Below are 22,682 nucleotides of genomic sequence, written 5' to 3'. Positions count from 1 at the left end.
CAATGTGTTCTCCAGCAGTGCCAAGGTCCTGGAGGGCACCTGCCCTCTGATCCCTGGCCAGGCCTCCCTTGCTTTACTGATAAGGTAATGACATTTTGAAAATTGAAAACATCAGATTTTGTCTGCATGGACATTGACCATCTTCCCATGTCAGGGATGTGTGCTTGGTAAAGACAAAGAGAACCAAGCAAAAGCCAGAAGTGGCAGTCTGGCAAATAGTTCAGTGAAGAAAAAACAGTCAGAAATGTAAGAAACAGGTAATACAAAACACTGAAACAGAAGCTGCTCGAGAATCACAAAATCATTGCAAAATTTATTTGTATTACCCTTAAAAGTAATCAAGTTCAAACAATGTACAATTATAAATGCCAATTTCTTTCACTGTTGTCCTGATGGTCATTCTGTTTAGCTGTTGTTCCATAAAGATATAAGAGATGGGACCTCACAGGCAAGAAAAAAAGATAAATAAAACACATTTGTGCAAGTTAAGCATGCAAGCGCCATAGAGAAATCTGCTACAAAATGCTTCCCTTATTCTGGTGGATTTACCAGGGAAGAGAAATATTTTACATATAAAGAAAATGAATAATAAGCACAGAAAATGCAAATGGGGAGGATTATTTGACTCGAACAATAACAATCTATAATCACAATATTGTAAACATTTTGTAAACAAATTTTAAGCTCTGCCCCCTCTTGCAGTTAATTAAGTCCATACAAGTCCATACAATGATGTATTTCTCATTAAATACAAACCAACTGAACTGGACTTAATCCACCAGAGATGATGAAATAAAAAATAAATGTGCATTTTGATGCTAATAGACAAAAGCTTAGTTGTAAACTCAAAATATATATGCATATGTCAAGTTAGGGCATAATTCTGGCTCACAATGACACGGTTAATTCAATCAGACTGAGTGGTGTGATGGTGCATGTGAACTGCACAAATGACTAAGTGCGTTGCTTATCTGACTGTGTAAATGTCTTCTTTATGAGTTTGAGTCTCAGTAAAATACAGTTAAATAGATCTGGGATATCGAAAACCTCATAAATGAGCACAACTGAGTTCAATAGGCAGGCCACCCATGACATCAGTCCTGTTTTATACACTCTCTGCAAGGTATAAGGCACTGGTGATAGAGTCAAAAGGAAAGGCAAAGTTAGCAGTCACTGATATGACTCAGCATGACATTGCACTGCAAGTATAAACCCCTGCATTACAAAACAACAACAACAACAACAACAACAACAACAACAACAACAATTCTAAGTCAAAATAAAAAACAACAACAAAGGTTTCCCTTTAAAGCCATGGTCGGGGATCATCGAAACCTGTGGGCTAGGTTTTAATGCCACAGTATTGCATGTTTACACCAACATTTGGTGCTGCAGTATTCACGAAAAGGACCGATTGAACATATCATGGAGCTGGAAACTGATTCAGCTATTCCTGGCCTGGGCGTTAAAGCTATCCGATCGTTACTGAGACCACCCATTTTAGCATTCCATAATGACAAAAAGGCCTTAATCTCCAGAATCCGGGATGGTATTAAAAGATATAAGACTAGCTGAAAAACTACTTAACTGTATTCCAAGTTTAGACATATAGAAAAATTGCCGATCGTCTAGGGAATGATTTTAGCTGCCATGAAACTGAGCGACATCTGCATCGAGGGTAAACACAATATTCTGAGCCTGTGCATTGCGTGTGGCTTTCATTAGGTACATTCTAGGTTCCAGTAAACGTATCCAGTCTTCAGGTGGGCACATAGCAGGCCCCTTCATGTGCTGTGCCTTTGGTACTTCGCTATTATAGCCCTTATTTCTGTTAGACCAGATTGCAGCCATTTTCTAATTAAACACGGTTAACACTGACCAAAATATCTGAGCATACTGCATACAAGTGAGAGGAAGCATGTTATGATTTAGCAAACATTTCGAAGCATATGCAACCATCTCTTTGGTTTGAAGTAAAAAATTACAAGGGCATCAGAGGTGGAAGTACCAAGCATTAAAGAAACGATTCAGAATGCCTACCTGCTACATAAGAATAGAGATTTTCTATAAGGTACTGTATGAAGATGTAGAAATCCTATTCCAGAAGCCATTTAGAAAATAGTATAAACAGAAAAAAAGGAAAAATTAAACTCATTTTAAATTACCTATTAATTCTATTATCAACTTGAACATAGATGCATTACAAAAATATTCCCTCTATGAATCAAGTTCCAAATACATTAGTTAATTTATGGCTTTATAACTTACAACTCAGTATCCTCTCACCAAATACGTATAATTTAAATTACTTAAGTTAAAAAAGAAAATTAATCCTAAAACAAACTTTGTTTGTCATATTCAATTGAAGGCCACTGCTGCTCAGTGCTTTAAACTGTCTGTAAAAATTAAGTGTCCACTAAGGGTAACAGCTTTGATGAGAGCTAACAAAACCAGTCACACCATATCTACTCGTTTAACCATAAGTGATGCTGACAGCTATCAGAGTAGAGCTCCTCAGAGTAATAGCTCATATACTACAGTTATACAACTTACAACTGTCGCAGGGGTTTGCTTTAAAATACTTCCCTTTGAAGAACCTTGTTCTATAAATACTTGTCAACAACAAAGAACATGTTTTACAAGGTTTAAAAATAAACAAAGCGTAAATAGAATAGCTCAGCAAGAAGTCCTGCTAGGGTTTGTGCTTTAAAACCACGTCGATGGTTGCGAGTTGCCCTGTCTGAGAGTCACAGGGTCACTCATGATCCTGTTTCTGTGGCCCAGGCGGGTGGGGTCAGTATGGCCGCCACACCCCTTCGTCCATCCTCCCCGCCGGGTTCAGGATGGTGGGCGAGTTGCTATGACTGCCGTCGTCGTCGCCGGCCCCATCGCCCTGGGCGGGGAGACTGGAGTTGCCCAGCGTGGTGCCAGTCGAGGCACTAGTGCACGTCGGGAGCATCCTGGACGGCGAGCGATCTCCTCCCGTAACCATGGAGAACTGGTAGGAGCCTGAGGAGGCCCCATAGTAGAGATAGGGGGTGCTGCTGCTTTGGAAGGGTCCACTTTGGCTCTGGGTTGAGCCGGGGTATGGTGGGGGCAGGTAGGTGTGGTAATGGGCACTGCCCAGTGACATGCCCGTGGAGGCAGGCGTGGGCGTGTAGGTGAAGGTGGCTGGGTAGTGCATTCGTGGACTGGAGAATCGGCTCTCGGTGAGTGAGGAGAAACCGGGGAACTGGCGCTCAAACTGGCCAGGGAAAGGACTCAGGTCTGTCGAACCTGCGGGCAACAGGAAACGCACATTTAGTCATCTGACCTGATTCAGATAACCTGCTGGCTCGGATGAAATCATTTTAACACAGTTTATTACAACTTTACTGACTTTTAAAAAAATCTGTGAAGTTTTAACAACGATTGTATATATTGCATCTTAACCCAACGTCTGAAAAGGTCTGAAACTTTTTTGGGATTTGAATTTTGTTCAATACAGATAACTTGAATCACTGGATTGAGTCACTGGATTAGCTAAAATAGTTTATGGCATTTCTCCTTTATTTCCCAAGACAAGCTCGTGTGTATGTGTATTCATGTCTACGCTCATGCGCCTCTCTTCATCTGGCTTCACATCTCCAAGCTTATTTATATGCCTGTTTATGTGTCTGCACATGTTTAAATTCGCCTGTGTATACTTAGGTATGCATATCGCTTGAGTAAATTGTGTGTGTGTATACGAGTGTGTGTGTATATGTGTGTAACTTGGCCACAGCGTATACCTAAAACACAGTCGGGGTTGCATAAGTAGGCGCACATTTGGAAACACTTTTGAGGGGGTGGCGAGTAGCACATGGAGACAGGCACTGCCTCAGATGTGGGCTCCTGGTATCTGGTACACCCAGGCAACAACCTCGTCCCATCCAGCCTCTGTGCTTCATGCACTCTCCCTTGCTCACCTCCCAAATCACACAGCACTAATGGCCTACTGCTCTGCTCACATTAGTTCTGTGCCAAAACGTGAGAGAGCGAGAGCGGAGTGGAGAGTGCGTGTGTGGGTGGGTGGGTGCGTGGGGGGGCACACGACCCCAGACGCAGCGCTCTTATCATAAATCACAAGGCGTCTTTCCTGTCACCATGTCTGCGCTCAGGGGGACTGTGATTATGTGCGGGCGCACTGCGGAGGCGTGGACTGTCGCTAGTCCCCCCATACACCACACACTCTCTTTCTCTTTTATATTTAACCTCTTTGATTCGAACCTTTCAGAATAATGGTTCTTGGGCCCCAGGCAGCAGAAAGGGTGTGCTCAGCATAAAGCGCAGAACAGCTCAAACGAGGCCACCGCCCACTTTCCACACTCATCTACACATAAAAGTTGTGTTTAGGCTGTACTTAAACAGGCACCGACACTGGACGCCACAACGCTTGAGAAGAGACAGTGCTGGAGTCAGAGCCAGATGGGAGCCCTGCACATATAAGCAGGCTTTCAGTCGCTGGCTAAAGGTTCGCTTGGCATTGCGGCTTGCCATGCAAGGAAATATACTTTTAGCAGGTATTACACTGTCGGCTTCAGATGACAGTGGAGTGTAATGACGTTTGACAGCGGCATCCGCATTTAACAGGAGGGATTTTTTTTCCCCCTAACTGTTGTTTGCTTGGCTGGCAGCAGGATGTGTCAAACAGCACTGGCCTTATCTGAGATGATGGCTGCTATTAGCAGGCAGGGCCATAGCCTGCTGCTGGCTGACGCAAGCAGGGTAATGCAAGATGACGGGGACGGTGGCAAGCGTTCAAACACCGCCAAACAGCAGCCACGCCAGGGAGCCACTCGCTTAATCGCCTGCAGCCTCTCCAGGCACAGGAGACTGGGAGGAAATTTTAAAAAAGCATGAAACCCAGTCACCTGGCCCTGGCTCAAACAGGTGTTTGGAGGCAGAAACCCACTGGCCCACATCTAAACGTTTGCACTTGGGCAGAGCAGGGCAACAGAGGACAAATGAGCATATTAGGCCCTGCACCGACCGGACCTGGGTTCCTGTTTTATTTGCCTGCCACTGGCCTGTTATTATGCCTTAGTCTGTTATTAACCATATTCGGCACAAGATCAAAGGCTTGCAGGAAGGAAAAAGAAATAATCGCTTTTTTTTCTGATTCAGATAAAAAGGATTTTCCATCACTCTCTGGTAGCTGATGTTTCAGAAATTTTACATCCCATTTTGCACATCCACCGCCAAATAGGCCAATGAAAATGTGGCTAACGTCACATTACATTTGTAATGGACTGCGACTGAGTGAAACAGAACGTGGACTCTGACGCACCATATGACAAGCAAACAATTTCAGAAATGCAGACTGTAGATAACAAGACGAGCCAGTAAAAATATCAAAAAAAAGAAAAATCCACAGTTAAACGTAGACACCTCCCCCTGGCCCCGCAAACCATAGCCAATGGCGGTGTGAGGTGAGGGGAAGAGGTCACACCTACAGGTTGAGGGCGGGGAGAAGGAAAGGGTTACCTGGGAGACGGCGGGGAACGTCGCTGATTGAGGGCAGTCCTGTGGCCCGGCTGGAAGACAGAGGTGTGGTGGAGTGCACCGAGGGGGAAGGCATGGGACTCAGGTACGATGGGTACGCTTGCTCGTTAAACCACGGGGGGGACTGGGACTGGCGCAGGTCTGATCCAGTGTCACCCAGCAAAGAGAAGGAGACGTATTCCCACAGATTAAACCCAGTCATCCTATTTGCTGCATAGTTACTACTGTAATATTACATATTCTAAAGTATGAGAGCAATGTGTCACTCCTAGTTTCAGTAACAGACAAGAGTATCTTTGTGCGTGTGTTCACTCTGTGCATGTCTGATCAAATTTGAACCATTTAAAGTTGATGATAGCATTCCAGTGAAGTCACCAGGTTTTAGAGCAAATACAATAAAAACAAATAAAACTCCTTCAGCAGTGTTTCTTTGCATTATTACTCATTTGCTTAGCCATTACACGTTCTGCTGGCATAGCACAGTAGAATGCAGTAACAATAGCCAGGTCACAAGAGATGCCCTTACAGAGCATTAGTTAAGGACAGATGATACGCCCTCTTCTTAACAGATACACAACACACTGTCCACCCTCCCTTTTCCATTTTAGCTTCCACAGGCCCCTGCGCAGTATAGTTCACTGTTGCTCCTGAGTGAATAACCAGTGACTGACCCAACCGTTCATGGACAGGAAGAAACTTGTCCCGTGAGCTCTGAGGACTCACTGAACCGACGCAAAGAAAGCTAGTTTAAGATCGTCTCATGGCTGAGGTTTTAGTTTAAGCGTTGAACTTGTTTTTAGTCTCCCGAAACAAGTATCAAAAGATTATGCAAAACTTTAGACTACTTTTCAGGCCAAGAAGCGTGGGACAGTTTAGTAATAACGGTAGAAGTGAGAACTGCATGCAAGCTCAAGCGTGCCTGTACCTGAGATCTGGCTCTGGCCCTGAGGAGAGAACGAGGTGGGGTTGCCGAGGGAGGGACGAGGGGTTTGCGTTGGCACGGCGACCCTCATGGTGGTGTGTCGGATGCGCTCCAGCTCACTCAGACGGTCGGAGAATAGGCCCGTTTTGGGGGAGTCATCCAGCTTCGGCCTGTGTCCTGCAACAGACGAGACTGCCCATGAGCTGACGTCAGCAGGACCACCCGCATGCCACCGCAGGACTGCTTCATCACCAGGGTCACCTCAAATTAAGTCATGTCAGTCATCTGATAGGCCAAGCAGAACGACATTTTTCAGCTTTGGACCAAATACAAAAAAGCAGCGCCAAAGGGCCAATTGGAGACCCTTACGATAGCAGATATTACCCTGCTGCCCACAGACATAGACGAATTACCAGGGCTTTAGCTTCGTCTGAATTATTCATTAAATAAAACAAATATTTCCTCACGCTTGCAGAATGGCAGTGACAGAAATATGGTAACCTGCTTTACCACAAGTACATTTAGGACCTTAAATGCCAGAACTATAATTCCCTAATGGTGCATTGAAGCCTGCTGTCTCAGTATCTGTTTAATACAATCTGCTTTAATACAATCTGTATTCTGAAACACAGCAGGCTTCTGGGACGGAATGTGCTGGATAAAAACGAGACAGGTGTTCCATTTCCTTCTACATTCGTGTCTCATTCAGCCCTTAAGCCTAGCATATCAATCTAGAATGTCCTCAATCATGTGTCCCGCAATCATGTGTCTCTGCCTTCAAATGGCATTCTGGGGATTCTCCACAAACGGCTGAGCATACCCTAGGTGAGTTTTAAATTCTCCCTGTTCTAGAGCAACGGCCTTCTCTTCAGTGGCCCTACAGGGGGCTCTTTAAGGGAGAGCCATAACAAGGCTGTTTAAGGGCCCACAGGTGCCCCACGCCTGCTCCAGCCATAGCAGAGGGGGTATAAGAGACTTGAGAGGCCCTGAGCAGAGCTGCCCCCACCTCTGTGCCCCATTAAAATGGCCCGGTTTGTCTGTCTAGGCCTGCACCGGTTTCCCTGGAAAGGCAGTAAAGTAAATATCAAACAGGAGAGAGAGAGAAACTCCCACTGAAGCTGGAACATGTCCAGTTGGCCCAGGGAGAGGCAGCACAGGATCTGAGCTAATCTGACTGTGCTCAGAGAACAAAGAAACAGCATGCAAATTTTCAAACTAAGGTGGGAGACAGACAAAGAGAAGGAGATAGAGAGAAAGAGAGAAATAAAGAGAGAGAATGAACAGACAAAGAGGAAATGCCACACGGTGAAAAAAAAAACGTATCTTTAACAGTTGATGCATTATAGGTATGGGGTAGGTGATAGATATTTTATGTAATACTATGCATGCTACTTATACAATAACATACATCCCATCCTGTGTCTGTTACAAAACCTATTCCATTGTTCATTTGTGAATGCAATTACAACCAGTGGGCACTGAGTGCAAAGCATGCTCTCAAGGCCAATTTATAAGACTCCCTTTAATTTTCCTCCCCTGTGGAAGCCCAGGCGCTGATATTAAAATAAATTAAAGGCGGGGGAGGATTGTGGACACAGATGTGCTTTGTGCAGATTTATTTCCCGGCGCTTCATACAAAATGCGATGCTCTGTGCCCAGAGACGAGGTGGACCGTCTTCAACACTACTGCGAACACTGGCTGTGCAGGAGCATTATACACTCAAAGTTAGGGAGGTTGATGTTTTCACTACCCTGCGGGGGGCTAGAGAGCATTCCACATGAACTGTGACAAAGATCCTTAGTATCCACGCACAGCTATAGACTTCGATGGGAGTGAACACTCATTATATTAAATAGTCGTCAGTCCATTTGGGATGGCACGTCGTTGATTTATACTTCACCCTGTGCAAAGAAAACCTCTTTAAGGTTTCCCGTGGATTATCTGGCAAGAGCTTAAGGTACATAAGGCACCATAACGGTTCTCAGACAGGATTAAAACTACTTAATGGTAGTAGCTGTTAAAGTAGACCTTTGTAAACACGTCGTGTTTGAGCTGAGGCCCAAAAACAGGGCTCACGCAGGACACCTCTGGATGCCATGCGATGTGATTTGTCAGCTGGTGCTGGGGAATTAGCACCAGGAGTGAGGGTGAATTGGAGGAGGTATTTAACAGAGTCAGGAAACTGGATGATATCATCACTGGAGGGAAAGTCCCAAACATTCCCATCATCTCCCTGACAACAGCGTGAGATTTCAATAGCCAATACTTCCCTGTCCAATCAGTGAGTGGAAGTGTGGACATATTCATTCCAGATGCTTGACTGGCCCAACTGGAACCAGGCCAAACATGTGCAATGAGATATGCGATCTCCAGCTGACACAGACCTGATTAGCAGGACCAAGGGAGGCTCTTTGTCACTTTGTGAAGGTAATTCCCAGACAGCACCATCAGCCACGCAGTCATATCATCCCTGATAGCAAAAAGCCCTGACTAAGCAGACAATCTGATCCCAAACCAGTAAATGAAATGCGTAAAGAGATACAATCAGAGACTTCCCTGCTGCCCTTATATCAGTATGTGTGGCCATTTCGACTAAGGGCTATAAACAGTGGCTCTGTCGGAGGGTGAGGGATGTGTCAGGCACTTCCGAGAGCAGAGGACTTGACCGCAAGAACAAACAAGGCAAACCGAAGGAACAGACTCATAATAAACCGATCAGGATGGAACACGAATAAACCGAATCAGGATGGAGCAGTAACAGTGACATCATGAAGGCAGCGAGTAAATATCTGGGAAGAGAGATGAAGGCGTTTCTCTGCAGTGGCAAGAGAAGAGCTCTCCCTGCTGCTGCTGGATGTTTCTTTAGCAGTAGGAGCGATAGAGAGAGCCGCACAAGACTGAAAAAGAGCAGAGAGGGGAAAAAGACAGCATGGGTGACAGCCAGACGCCCACGCTCAATGAGGTCTCGGAGAAAATGAGACAGAGAGGGGGAGAGAGAGCGATGGAGAGTCAGATTGTCGTGGAGAGCTGCCAGGTGTCTGTGTGGTCTTTACTTTTCAGCCTTTAGGAGGCAAGCCAGGCTGGGAAAGGGTATGCACAGTGCGCACACGCACACACACACACACACACACACACACACACACACACACACACACACACACACGCACGCACGCTCGCACGCACACACACACACGCACGCACGCTCGCACGCACACACACACACACACGCACGCACGCTCGCACGCACACACACACACACACACACACACACACACGCTCGCACGCACACACACACACACACACACACACACACACACACACTAACACACAAGCACGCACGCACACACACACACACACACTAACACACAAGCACGCATGCGCACACACAACCTACAATGGCCTCAGCCCCTTGAAACCGCAGGCACACTCCTTCATCACCTCCACGCTCATATGAAAGTAGTGACTTCTAACAGAGCACCATCTGTATTTCCTGAGTTGTAATGATGCAGCTCTGATGCACAGGCTGGCTGTCCACACCAGACACAGACACCCAGGCTCAGCTCAAGTACTCAATCTAACCCCCCCCCCCCCACACACACACACACACAAACACACACACACACACACACGCACACACACACACACACACATACGCTCGCACGCACACGCACACACACACACACACGCACACACACACACACGCTCGCACGCACACACACGCACACACACACACACGCACACACACACACACACACACACACGCACACACACACACGCACACACACACACACGCACACACGCACGCTCGCACGCACGCACACACACACACACACACGCACCCACGCACACACACACACACACGCTAGCACCTCTGTTTTCCTCCTTTGTTTGGATTGGTTTTATGTGAGCAGTTCCCATTGTAAACGCTGCCCTAAGTGAAGTCTAGGCCGAGTGAAACTGACACTTTTCTACATTTGCTGCAAGGTTAAATGATGTCTGTAGGTCTTGTGTGGTCTGTAGAGCAGAGGGTGTTGAACAAAAGCCAGCGATATCCTTTTTACCGCCTCTGCAAACGCCTCGGTCATTGTTATTGCTGTATCCCAGTTACTGCTCCCATTCAACACCTTGATGTGTTGAAGTGTCAAAACAATGAGAAGAATATGTTAAGATTCTGTTAAATTCCAAGTAGCACCTGGCCTCTTCTAATCCCTGCACATTGCATCATTCCACTACTGTGATTATTCAAGTGGAGAAACACAGAGCACAAAGATCATTCGAAATGTGTGACAAAGCATGACAGTCCAACATGCATTCTATAATTACATGGGGCCTCTAGCACAAGTGTGTTAGTTTAACCAACCCCGCCCAATCTATTAGCTCAAATGACTTTTAATGAGTGCTATTAGGGGTTACGGCAATGTCGGAGCTACTCCTGAACGGCACACACACACACACACACACACACACACACACACACACACATATACACACACACACACACACACACACACACACACACACAGCTGCAGCAAAGCACGGTACAGTCTGAGGGGTGTAAACTGTTAATCTTCAGGAATTCGGTCTTTGAATCTAAATCGCATAAATATAAATCACACAAACAAAACAGTCAAAAACAGAGTTATGACACTGCAGGAGAAAAATGAAAAAACAATATCAACCCTCTTTAAAAGTGTCAGAGAGTGTGTGATAGTCCGGCTGCATGCGAGCACAGGGCGGCGCTATAGGGAGAACGAGGGCCCATCTGCACAAAGTCTCTCTATGAGAGATAAAAGATGAAAAAGAGTGGAAAAAAAACATCCTTGAGGAACACAGTGGTGTCAGTGCACAGATGTGTATGTGACACCAGGTTTTCAACACTCTCATTGTTCTGCTGTTTTACACAGTCTCTCTACAACACCCCCCCCCCCCCCCCCCCCCCCCCCCGACACACACACACACACACACACACACACTGGTAGTCTTCATACCCACAGGATTCATATGGCACCCATCAGGGCCTATTACCCACATAAGCACATTAATAATGCAGGCCCTGTGACACAGTGTTGGACCAATACCTCCTACACTTTATATACCACACAGGCTCTGCAGACAGACTAGACTAGGAGCAAGAAAGCCTAAATGAACATGAACATCAATATTGGGACATAGAGGACCATAATATAATGAGGAAAACATAATGATATTTTGACTGAAAATGAAACATTTTGTACAAAAACATGCACTTATTATTTCTAAATAACACATAAATGGCTGAAATCATAACAAATATAATTGCCAACAAGTGAATCAGAATACGTGCTCTTTCAGGTGTCTGGCTGGGAACATTTCTGACAGCACACTGTTGGCATTGTCTGGCCAGGCCAGCTGGACCTCTTCCTTAATTGCCCTCTCATTAACACCAATTGGAAGTTTAATGATGCAGAATCCTAGTGTTAAGGAAGGGCTGAAATATGATGTTATTAAGAGGGCACATGTGCTTTTCCACCTGTGATCAGGACCAGTGACCCGTGATGCAGCGGCATGTCCTCTGGCCTGCCACAGCTTCTTTCTGTCTCATTGTGTTGCCATGGTGACAGTCTCTTACAATAGCAGTCTACATTTCTGTACTGAAACCTCCTTGGGTTTTAAAACGTGCTCTCAGGCCCCTTTCCACCGACATGGCCTCGTGCAACGGGCTTGGCGGGAACCAAGAGCGAAATAGTAACGTATTCAGAAAATTGGTGTGCTAAAAACGAATGCCTTTCCGAACATATCTCCATGTCCTCCGAACCTCTCATCTGTTTCTGGGCACAATAACATAGAAGTAATCGCCCCTTGAAGGCACGCTTCAGGATGGGGCAGGCGTATAGGAAGTCTTTGACATCAAAGGAAAGTTCTTCAATTGCTAGGGGCCATTTTAATACAATGAAGAATCAAGACCATACAGCCTGTGCGTTCAAGTGCCGTCAAATACCAGAACCATATGTGTTCAGTGAGAAGAGTACGAGAGGGAGGGAAAATGTGCGGGATGTGATAGGCTTGATTCCTATGCCAAGATGACAGTATATACTCTTTTTTGTATGATAAAGCAAAACAGCTGCTTTGCACACCAGTTGGCACTGAAAGCCCTTTAAATGAGTTGATGTTAGCACAATGGCACCTTGGCAGGGCCTCTGTTCAGTCTAGCATCACACATACAGTGACAACCTGCTCCAAGCCCACACAGTGACTGGACAACTACCAGCTCACAACAATGAAGCAGAAAAAAGTTCAACTAAGAGGAATATTGTGCAAACGACTGGTAAAAAAAAATTGAATAAACAAAAAAGGAATACTGTGCAGACTAATGGAAATCTGAAACAGAAGCCCACACGATAAAGCGGGTACCGCATTGTACTAATATGAATGCTCATTGTGACTTCCCATGAAATGCTGATGGAATGTAAGCCTATGTAAAACCATGAAATTCTCTGCAACGATGTATCAGACTGAGTTTGATGTCCCTCCATAGTCAAAGCCTAATCACATGAGTCCTCACAAGTGGAGACACGTGGAACGATGACCAAGGATTTCGACATCTGAGCTTCGGCAGGAACTGAACGGCCAAAGAATGTGATGAAGCAGGAGGCCAGGCTTTTGTTGAGCGGTGGGTGCGTGTGTGGCAAGCAGAGGTGCAGTCAGAGGAAGCGGTGTGTAATATAAGGGCCACTCACGCCTTGGCTCTCGCGGTCCGTCCACGGTCACCTTAATGGCTCTGTGGTAAGTGGCCACTTGCGGCGGATTTGTGAACACTGTAATCGTCAGGGTGAAGCTTTTCCCTGCGCAAACACAAACACATTTAAGGGCTCAGTTGCTGACAGGAAAAACACTCACATGCTCTTGACAGGGCCCCACCTTTTCTGCGCTACCTCACCTCCTCCTGCCAGACTATCCAGGAACTTAAGGCTTTCACCTTTCAGATACGTCTTCATTGAGAGAATCCCTCATCTGGACTTAATCCCCAATCGAGATATAATCCTTTTGATAAGGCGTTACTGGTGAGTAGTACTCAAATTTGGGACAATGCAGCATTGAATAGCAGCATTCAGACTAACAGCCCTGACTCACCAGTCAACTTCCCTAAACAAAGATCCCAGATAAACTGTGCTCCTGTGGGGTTTCTGAAGGGAATGCTGGGGATTAACGTGGCGGCCTAAGGGGCCCTGCTTGTCTGTGCCATTGGCCGACCAAGGAGACAGGAAGAGGTGGGTGGAATGCTATGGTAACACTGAAAGACAGCTGCCAGCGCACATGCACTCCTGACAATGAGGACATGCACGGCTCAAGTGCTGTACTTCAGACATCTCTCTTGTGAAGGTGAAACAAATACAACACTTTAATTGGAGCTGGGAAGAGTCTGTCACAGACAGCACCCAATATAGTGTCCTACTCTACATATCACATATGTATCTTGTGGAGAGAGCAAAACAAGATAGCAAAACAAGATAGCAAAACAAGATAGCAAAAGCAAGCAAGATAAACTTATGCCCAGTATCAGGCATAGTTCACTAATTCTTGCTGGCAGGCATTTTGATACCAAGCTGCCAATGCATTTGCAGCACCGAGAAAATTCATATTAACATTACCATTACCCTTTACTGGATAATATTCCTTCTTAGGTTATTATGGAGGATGAACTTATTAGTAAGTGTCAGACATCGCTTTGTGGTGAGGAATGCACACAGACCTAATGACTGTACTTTAACTGGCCCAGCGGTGGTGGTTATAGGACCGTATGAGATCATAACATGGTAAGGAAACCCACTGGCTCTAATTGCTCGGTGTGTCCATGCGTGACAGCACCACATCAGTATACATCTTCTCCTGATGTGCACCAACATGGGATGACATTGTCTAATATTAAACATTAGACACTTATTCTGTAATTTTGCCTCAGTACAGTGTCCTTCACATAGTCTAATCTACTAATAGATGTACTTTTGATTACAACAGTAAATAAACATTAAGTGGCTCAGACCTGAAACTACATACAAGAGACAGCACAGTGATGGCTGCTTTTTTTCATCAGCTGACCCTGCTATTCTTTCCTGCCACCAACGAAATGCAGTCAAGAGCCTGATCATCAGGGCCCAAGAGAGGGGAGTGTCCTATTCCACAATATAAGATGGGAACAGACCTAGCTTCATTTTGAAAAGCTATAAGCCATGACACGGATAGGTGTGCTGCTCGCAAGTGGACCGACCTCTCCCACTGCGGCCCACGAAGCGCAGGTCATTGAAGCGTGCCACCTGGTTCTTCATCACACCTGAAGCGTTGCGTAGCTCAGCTGAGTAGTTTTCGTCGTTGCCAGCCATCACAGTGACAACCGTCCCATCAGGAACCTCTCCCAGGGCCACGACCTTCAGAGAGAGAGAGAGAGAGAGAGAGAGAGAGAGAGAGAGAGAGAGAGAGAGAGAGAGAGAGAGAGAGAGAGAGAGAGAGAAGTGCCCTGCTGCAGGCATGAGTAGTTCCAGAAGTCACCCCATCATTTCAGTAACTATGGCTACCTGCTCCTGGGGGGGCTATACTGTCTTGTGGTCGAGTATTTCCCCCCCCCAAAAAAAAGATTTCTGCTTTTTAGTCTATAGTCTACTTTCTTAAATTATTAACATTATAAGTTATGAACAAAATATTATGTAAGATATGTGATGTACTTAATACGAAGAACATAATTAACATGCATAATGAATTTAATGTCATATTTTGATGACAAAAAAGTCACAAATTATATCATAGTCCAAAATTTAGTTCTTATAGCCTCTGCGCAAGCAAGACGTAAACATCGCTTATTGCCCGTGCAGTATCACAGCGTGCAAGTAAACGTTACATTTTTATGTGAACTTTTATATCTGAATCCGTATATATTCATTAATTTTGTTTAATGTATCACATCTTCAATACAAAACACCCCCTTCACTATACAACAAGCTGCAAAAAAATATGAATTAATTATTAATAATAAAGATTATTAAAGAAATTCAGTTGAAGGAACGGGCTTCTTTACAATTACTTTTGGAGATTTGGAAAAATGTTTAAGCATTCAACACGGTAAAAAATTATGCCATGTAATCTGCAGTTATAATACAGCAATAATATGTATAATAAAAATATTCAGAACCATTAAGATTATTGTTGTTACTGGATAATCGTTTTTCTCTGCTAAACAAGGAGTATCCAAAATGAGCAACGCGCCCAAAAATACAGGGCTGGTCCATACCGCCAAAGCAGTAAATAATCCCTCGTTTTCATGAAAAAACGAAAGGTCTGTAATATCCTCAGTTTTTTAAACAACGTGTTGGCTATGTTTTTCCTGGAACCGACGCGCAAAGGTATTCTATGTACAGGAACTGTACTAAAGTACAATTTGTTCGATTTAACTACAAGCCTCTTTGTCAATAAAATATCTATTTTTTAAAAAAACGTCAAAATAAGACTTACCTTAAAGGCTACCGGCAGAGTTTTGTTACACCTCCAATGAGAGGGGAGCACGGAGCAGAGGAAGTTTGGGCTATCAGTCCGGACAAGTTCGGCCGGGTGGTCGGCGATGATCTCGGCCATAGAGCGGTTCTCCTGCGGCCGCAGCCTCGGCACCGCCGCGTCTTGCTGTCCCGCGTTGGTGTTCGCCTCGTTCATTTTCACCGGGACAGGTTGTAAACTACTGGACGGGGGACTGAACCTCCGGCTTGCGCTGGGATCTACGGGAATGCGCATCACAACAACCTGAATGAACACACAGGTAAGGCGAGCCTGTGACGGCCAAGGCAGGGACAAGACAGGGATCCTCTCCTGTACTGCGTAAACCTCTGAACGCGCAACGGCCCCGCAGCCGCGCCGGTTCCAAATGAGTGTCGGAAGTGGTGCGCGTACGACCAGACTTCAATTGGCGCTTTGTGCGGAGTCGTCATTTACTACGTTTTCCTGCATTAAAACGTAGCACGTTTAAAAAAAAAAAACAAAAAAACACCCCCACCACATTTCTTTAACACCTAGAACATCGAGTATTTTTTTTCGATTGTTTTCTGCTTACTGGAGTACGCCGTTGTAATTTAAAAAAATAGAAAGACGAAGTGTCCAACATGTTTCATTAGCATTTCTAATAGGATACTGGAATTCAGTAGCGAGTTGCTTTCTAATGTGGATGAAATAAATTGAAAATTTTCTCCTGGTCGTTTAATATTTTGCTCCCCTCTTTATTAAGTCGCGTTAGAAATGTCGCGTCTCCTGTGTTGTGTGCTTGGTTATACAGGTAAACTCGCAGCGCAGGATCCAAGCTCCGACAGCGATAACTCAGGAGCTCTGCGGGTGGTGAAATGAAATGAGTTTGTAGGAAGCAGACGTTTGTTGCCTCCAGTGTGGTTTGCCTTTGAATCAGGCACAACTCTCTTGTTTTTAACTACACAATCATTAACCCGATGTCACTGCTGCAGCGTGGTGTCTGAAGTCACTTTATAGCTAATGCAGTATTTCTAATTGCAGTCAGAATCTGACTCAACATGTTATTATGCAGCCTTATCACTTTGTTATAGAATGTATACATTTCCTGCTGTGGATTTGCAGCTAGGCTACCGGATTTATTAATGGTCTTGCTCTCAAGTTATGTGATTATCAATTTTGTTAAAATGAATTTTTTCACTCGTCTAATGACTACTCTGTTCGAGGAATGAAAGTGTGGTTTCACGCTGATTTGACGCAAAGTCCCAAATGTGTGTGTGTATGTGTGTGTGTGTGTGTATGTGTGTGTGTGTGTGAGTGTGTGTGTGTGTGTGTGTGTGTGTGTGTGTGTGTGTGTGTGTGTGTGTGTGTGCGCGCGCTTGTACTGAACATTCAATTCAATAGATTGAATGTTGATTGTCATACAGACAGGTCTTTTAAATACAGAAATACACGATAACTATTGGTGCAATCAAGCACTTAACAAATGATTATTAACGAATAATTATGGACATGCCGTGTTTAGTTTTCCAGAACAAAAACAGGAACACTGATGGGTGTGGCAATCACACAGGACTAGTAAATCATATAGTCTTCGTCATTTATGATCAAGAAAGGCTATGCGATGGATTCTCATCTAATCTCTCCATTATACTATAGATGGCAATCTCTCTCCTTGATAGTAGACATCACGGTGTTTCATGATAGAAGGCATCATGGAGTTCGTCGCATTTTGTATCACAGCCCTATAATGTAGCCATTATTCTGTCCATGACTAGCAAGTAAATACAACTATGCAATGGTGCTTATTATATTGTGATTTTCACATGCACATGGGTGGATCAGTAGGTGATACTTCCTCCCCAACTCCCCCAAAATAAGAAATCAGAACTGTTCAAAGGAAAGAAAGCTGCTTGCTTCTTATGGAATTTATTGATTTAAAACCTGGCAGTATAGGTCAGGTATGGCTGAACGCTCCTAACATATGTCTGTCCTGGGACATTTACCACTATGTATGTACTCTGTGCGTGTCTTTGTGTGTGTGGGTGAGTGTCTGTCTGAGGATGTGGGAGGGCTAGACAAGGTCTCAGGAATCACTGGCACACATATGGCACATAGTTATGATAGAGGAGGAAAAAAAACCCCTATTGAATTACACTCACTCTCTTTCTGCCCAGAACACCAAAATATGGTGCAGATTGGCCAACATTATAAAAGATCAACTTTAAATTTATGGAGAGATAAATCAGCAGGGTTGTAATTAAAGTCATAATGGCATTAAACATATCCATGCTAAAATTGCACTGTGTATTATTCAAACAGTCTGGGATCTCAGGTCTGTCTACTTTTTGCTTTCTCCATTATTTAGTCACTTGGGGTAAAAAGTGTGTGCAGTGGGAGTGAAGAAGAAATGTTTTATGTGAGTATTTCTAGGACAGTCTTCCTGGTGATCACTCACTTAACAGTTTTGCTCTTGAATGTAACTTTTCAAAAATGTGTTAGTATCGGGACAATCAATAAAGGAATGGCACAAATAAAACGTAACGCTAGGAACAGAGGGGCTGTTGACATACTCAACCAGAGCCGTGTGTTAAGTCATACACAAATAGATATCAAAGAGCGTTTGTCACATCTGAATCCACTTTGTTGTACAGTGTGGGCACCATCTGCCAGCAATATCAGTGGGGGGTGTACGCACTTAACTTCAGTCCTTCACTGTACTTTGAGACCAGGGCTTTGCCCACTCCTTTCGTACCCATCGTCTGATGTTCTAATGAGCCGAGAGTAGGCCACACAGCAGGCTGGGATGTGTTGCAAACACTGGGGCTTGAAGCCGTTCGTTATGAGCAAGGACATGGGTTTGCTGTTCACTCTTCATCGCTATTTTGGTCTTCAAGCCCACATGTTCACTGAAAGGCACCCCCGTGTAACAAAGCCAGGATCTGGTGATGGCATGACAAAATGAACTTGTGATGGAGATGACAGTATGATCTTGGAGTGTGTACAACTCGACAAACTAGCGTTCAGTGAAACAGTACTGAATGAAACTCTGTCATGCTAGGCTCCGGCACAGGGAGATGAGTAGTTTGTGCAGTAGTCAGTGAGCAACACTTCTCATCCCACTGTGATCCATACCTTATTATAAGTGATGACATGAGACAAAGAATCCATTGTTGACTGGTAATGTAAACAAAAGGAGACAATGCGCTCCAGGGCTGTAATGATATCCAAATGACTCCAATTGAGATTCATAAAGTCCCTGGATTATGTAACGTGCTACATGAGTGTTATTCTCTGTGTAATTTTTTTTTTTTCTAGCTCTGCGTTCTTTCGTTGGTTGGGAGGAAAAATACAGCCACTTAAGGCCCTGGATCAAGGCTCCATTTCACAGTGGTGCATTTTTTGAGACACTTAATTATGGCTTTATGTGGGGAGCATTTTGATGGGGCCACAGAAGCTTCCAGTTTTAAACAGTTACTTTCCATCCTTGGCAGGCAAAAGAACATGAGGCAGAGAGAATGAGAGAGGAAGAAAGAGAGCCCGAGCGAAAGAGAGAGAGAGACAAAAATGACAGATACACAGAAATCATACTCCTTACCTCACCAGGAAGGCCTCCTCAACTCCTCTCGATCCCTAGATTTAATCTAAATCCATAATTACTATTTGTCTTTGAATGGCTGGTGACATCATCATAGAAGCCAGCAACACTGCCTTGAAAAAAAAACCCCAAAAAAGCAAAAAAACTCGCCAAGGTATCAGGACGTAAGGCAAAGTATCCTACCCAGCAAATTACAGCCGTGGCAGAGAACGCATGAGTGAAAGGGCAGAAACGAGGCAGGAGAATTTCCATAAGGGGGTAAAGGAGGGAGAGCGGGCACTCTGTGTGCCTTCTTCTGGTTGTCTTGGATGAGTGCAGCGTGCGGCATGGCAGCACCGTCTGGAAATCAGAGTGGAGATGGAGGGCCACTGTGGTTGGTGGTGGTGGGGTAGCTACAAAGGCAGTTTCCTTTTTACTCCGATTGGCATGACTGTCTGCCTCCAGCCTTCATGGAGGTCCTTAATTGAGATCACTCGTACTTAAAAATAGGAACAGAAAAGGAACCTCTGTGGCTCATAAAGGGGTAAGAAATAAAGGGCATTAATACGTGACGAAGGCTGCCATAAAACACCCGTAATGACGGCCTGATGCGTTAAGAGCTCGTGCTGCTCTGCTGTGGAGCTCGCTAGGCGTTCAGACATTTGAAACAAGCCTCGCGCACTCAGGTGCAGTGTCCCTGTGGCTGTGGCGTAGCTGTGCTGGGAGGCCTTGTGTTATTATGTGCTTATTGATGTCTGTGCAAGCGCACGCTGTTGAAACATGTCTTAGAATGTGCAAGCTGGGTTGCAGTTGACTGTTTCTTTACAGAGTATATTGAGATGTTTTGTGTTGGAGCTGTTTTTATATAAAATACATATTAAAATATTCCAAGGGATATTTGTAGTTAACTAACTAATTCATTTATATATATATATATATATATATATATATATATGTATATATGTATATATATATATATATATATATATATATATATATATATATATATATATATATATATATATATATATATAATAAAACTATTTTGAATAGTTCAAACACGAAGTAATTAATTTAGACAGCGGATTAATCAAGGGAGAAGGGTAAATGTGAACTTCACAGTTGCTTCTTCAGGTTTGAAGACTGGGTGTCATTTTTCCATGGGAACGTGTTTATTTTGGACGAAAAGACGGCCAGAATTCCACCTCACACTTTTCCCTTCCGCTGTGGATTGCACTGGTCTGCTTCCTCTCCGAAACTGCCTGGTTTAGTTGAAAAATATTTATAGTACATGTGCAAGACATGCTGTTCTCATGTATCCATGGCCGCTTAGTGCTATACTGCAAAGTAAAACTAGTACCAGATTTATTGAGGGGAGGTTTCACCTTGTCCCACAGTAGAGTGAGAATGATTTATTGAAGGTATAATGTGCACCAGTGATAGCTCGAGAAGCTAGAGGACAACCCAAACAGGCAGGTATCCAGAGCATGGCTCACCATTGCCTATTACAACCCATTTAGCACAGCTCGCGTTTGCTCTGCTTCTGAGTGTTTGGACAGAGAAAGGCTCATGCCCAGGTGCTCAAAAGAAAATCAGCGGATGAAAGAAAAGACGTGTGTGGAGGGCAGCAACGGAGGCAGAATATTACAGCAGCCGTGGTCACATTTGCCAAGCTAGAGCCAGAGCCTGTGCAAGACACACAGAGCATCGCTCTTCCTGTGCATAAACCTTAGACGGGGGGAAAGTATAACACAGGCACATGTGCACAGCAGTAGATGAAATGAATTATTCCAGGACGTCAAACGCCTGTGGAACCAGGTGATTTGCTTGGCCACTGCGCTGATATTTCAGCAAAAAAAATAAAGCTGCCATTGTTTGCTAGTAACTCAATCATTCTCATGGGGAGCAGGCCTGTCCAGTCTTCTGGTCTTTCTAGACCATAAGCGAGACTTAGACATTGGCAAAGCTTAGAAGAAAATGGTAATACAACGCTAAAACTGCAGAATGTTCGCTTATTAATGCACACTCATGATGGTAAGTGCAACAGTGGGAATCGGAGAGGGGAGAGGATGCAGGAAACGATGGGAAGAAATGCTTCTGGAAGTACAGGGTATCCATACACCCACAGAAATCATTTCAAGGTTTGGGAGTTTGAGCCGATGCTATACACCTTTTAGTCATATCTATTTACATTTTGTCTATCATCTCTCACTACACATGGGAACCAGATTTCTCGCAGGGCCCCTTACATGCACTGCACATGACCCATCTCCTATGTACCTTAAGCCCAGTAGCATGGCCTTAAACCCAGCTTTAAAAGACAAAATAGTGCATGTGCATCATCCACAATAAAATATTTTTTAAATAGCACATTTATAACAGCAAAATCATTTTAACTGTACATTTATACATTTTTAATTGCACATTTATAAAATCATACCTAATTTAGGCTGTTGAACACAGATGAATTTCAAACTGTGAGTGAGAGGTTGTCTGAGTTCCCAAATCCCAATGGGAGAATTTATTTGATTGATAATTGCTGCACTTTGGGAACGATATCTCTGCGGTTTGCCTATGACATTGCAATCGCATTCTAGTTTCAGAATTGAGTGAAATGAGTCTTTGGCATTTTGACTGGGGATCTCAAATGTCTTGGAATTACACTACACACTCCACCTTAATTCTGCTCTATAACACTCAGAGGGTTCGATGGTGACAGTGATTCCAGCATTTGTAAATATTTGCACTAAAGTGAACGATTGGTTTTTGTAAACAGTCATATTCTAAATATACTCTGAACACCCACTTTATTAGAAACAGTTACCTGTCTCACTCACATTCACAGGCCAGGTAGACCTGTCTTATAACTACACTGCACAGGTGAACAACTACAGACTAGCCAGTCAGCTGCCATGTACAATGTGTCAGCCGCACTCGACCCCCTTCATTACTGATCAATTTCAGACCACAGAACCGCTGCTGACGAGATGTTATTCGGTTGGCAAGTTATTCTCAACACAGCAGTAACATTGACATGTTAGGGAATGTTGCGCTGGTTAAGTGAGTCGGGCAGAGTAGTGCTGCTAGGGGGTTTTACAGGGTGTTCGTGTGACAGCTGTGAGCCGCCTCCCACCCAAGCATATCTAGTCAAGAGTGGTCCAGAAAATGACCTTTGATGAGGAGAA

General features: G+C 44.3%; 1 protein-coding gene across 4 annotated transcripts in view; it reads right to left on the bottom strand.

Annotated features, from left to right (window-relative positions):
* Positions 1-283: 283 nt before the first annotated feature.
* runx2b (RUNX family transcription factor 2b) overlaps positions 284-22,682 on the bottom strand; it is a 28,450-nt gene continuing 6,051 nt past the window's right edge. Inside the window, exons 3-8 of one of the 4 annotated variants that reach the window (XM_081718206.1) lie at positions 15,927-16,183; positions 14,692-14,848; positions 13,163-13,267; positions 6,449-6,622; positions 5,506-5,664; positions 284-3,276 (exon numbers count right to left, since the gene is read on the bottom strand). In XM_081718206.1, the coding sequence (XP_081574332.1) occupies positions 2,795-3,276; positions 5,506-5,664; positions 6,449-6,622; positions 13,163-13,267; positions 14,692-14,848; positions 15,927-16,183 (1,334 nt within the window). In that variant the 3' untranslated portion in view covers positions 284-2,794. Of the gene's footprint in view, positions 3,277-5,505; positions 5,665-6,448; positions 6,623-13,162; positions 13,268-14,691; positions 14,849-15,926; positions 16,964-22,682 lie in introns of those variants that run through there. The other 3 variants (XM_081718208.1, XM_081718207.1, XM_081718209.1) reach the window with 3 other exon arrangements.

This window comes from Electrophorus electricus, chromosome 7 (genome assembly GCF_041902795.1).
Source record: "Electrophorus electricus isolate QZ-2024a chromosome 7, ASM4190279v1, whole genome shotgun sequence".
Classification (NCBI taxonomy): Eukaryota; Metazoa; Chordata; class Actinopteri; order Gymnotiformes; family Gymnotidae; genus Electrophorus; species Electrophorus electricus.
Note: the sequence above shows the minus strand (reverse complement) of the source record. Positions and strands in the feature narration are given on the sequence as shown.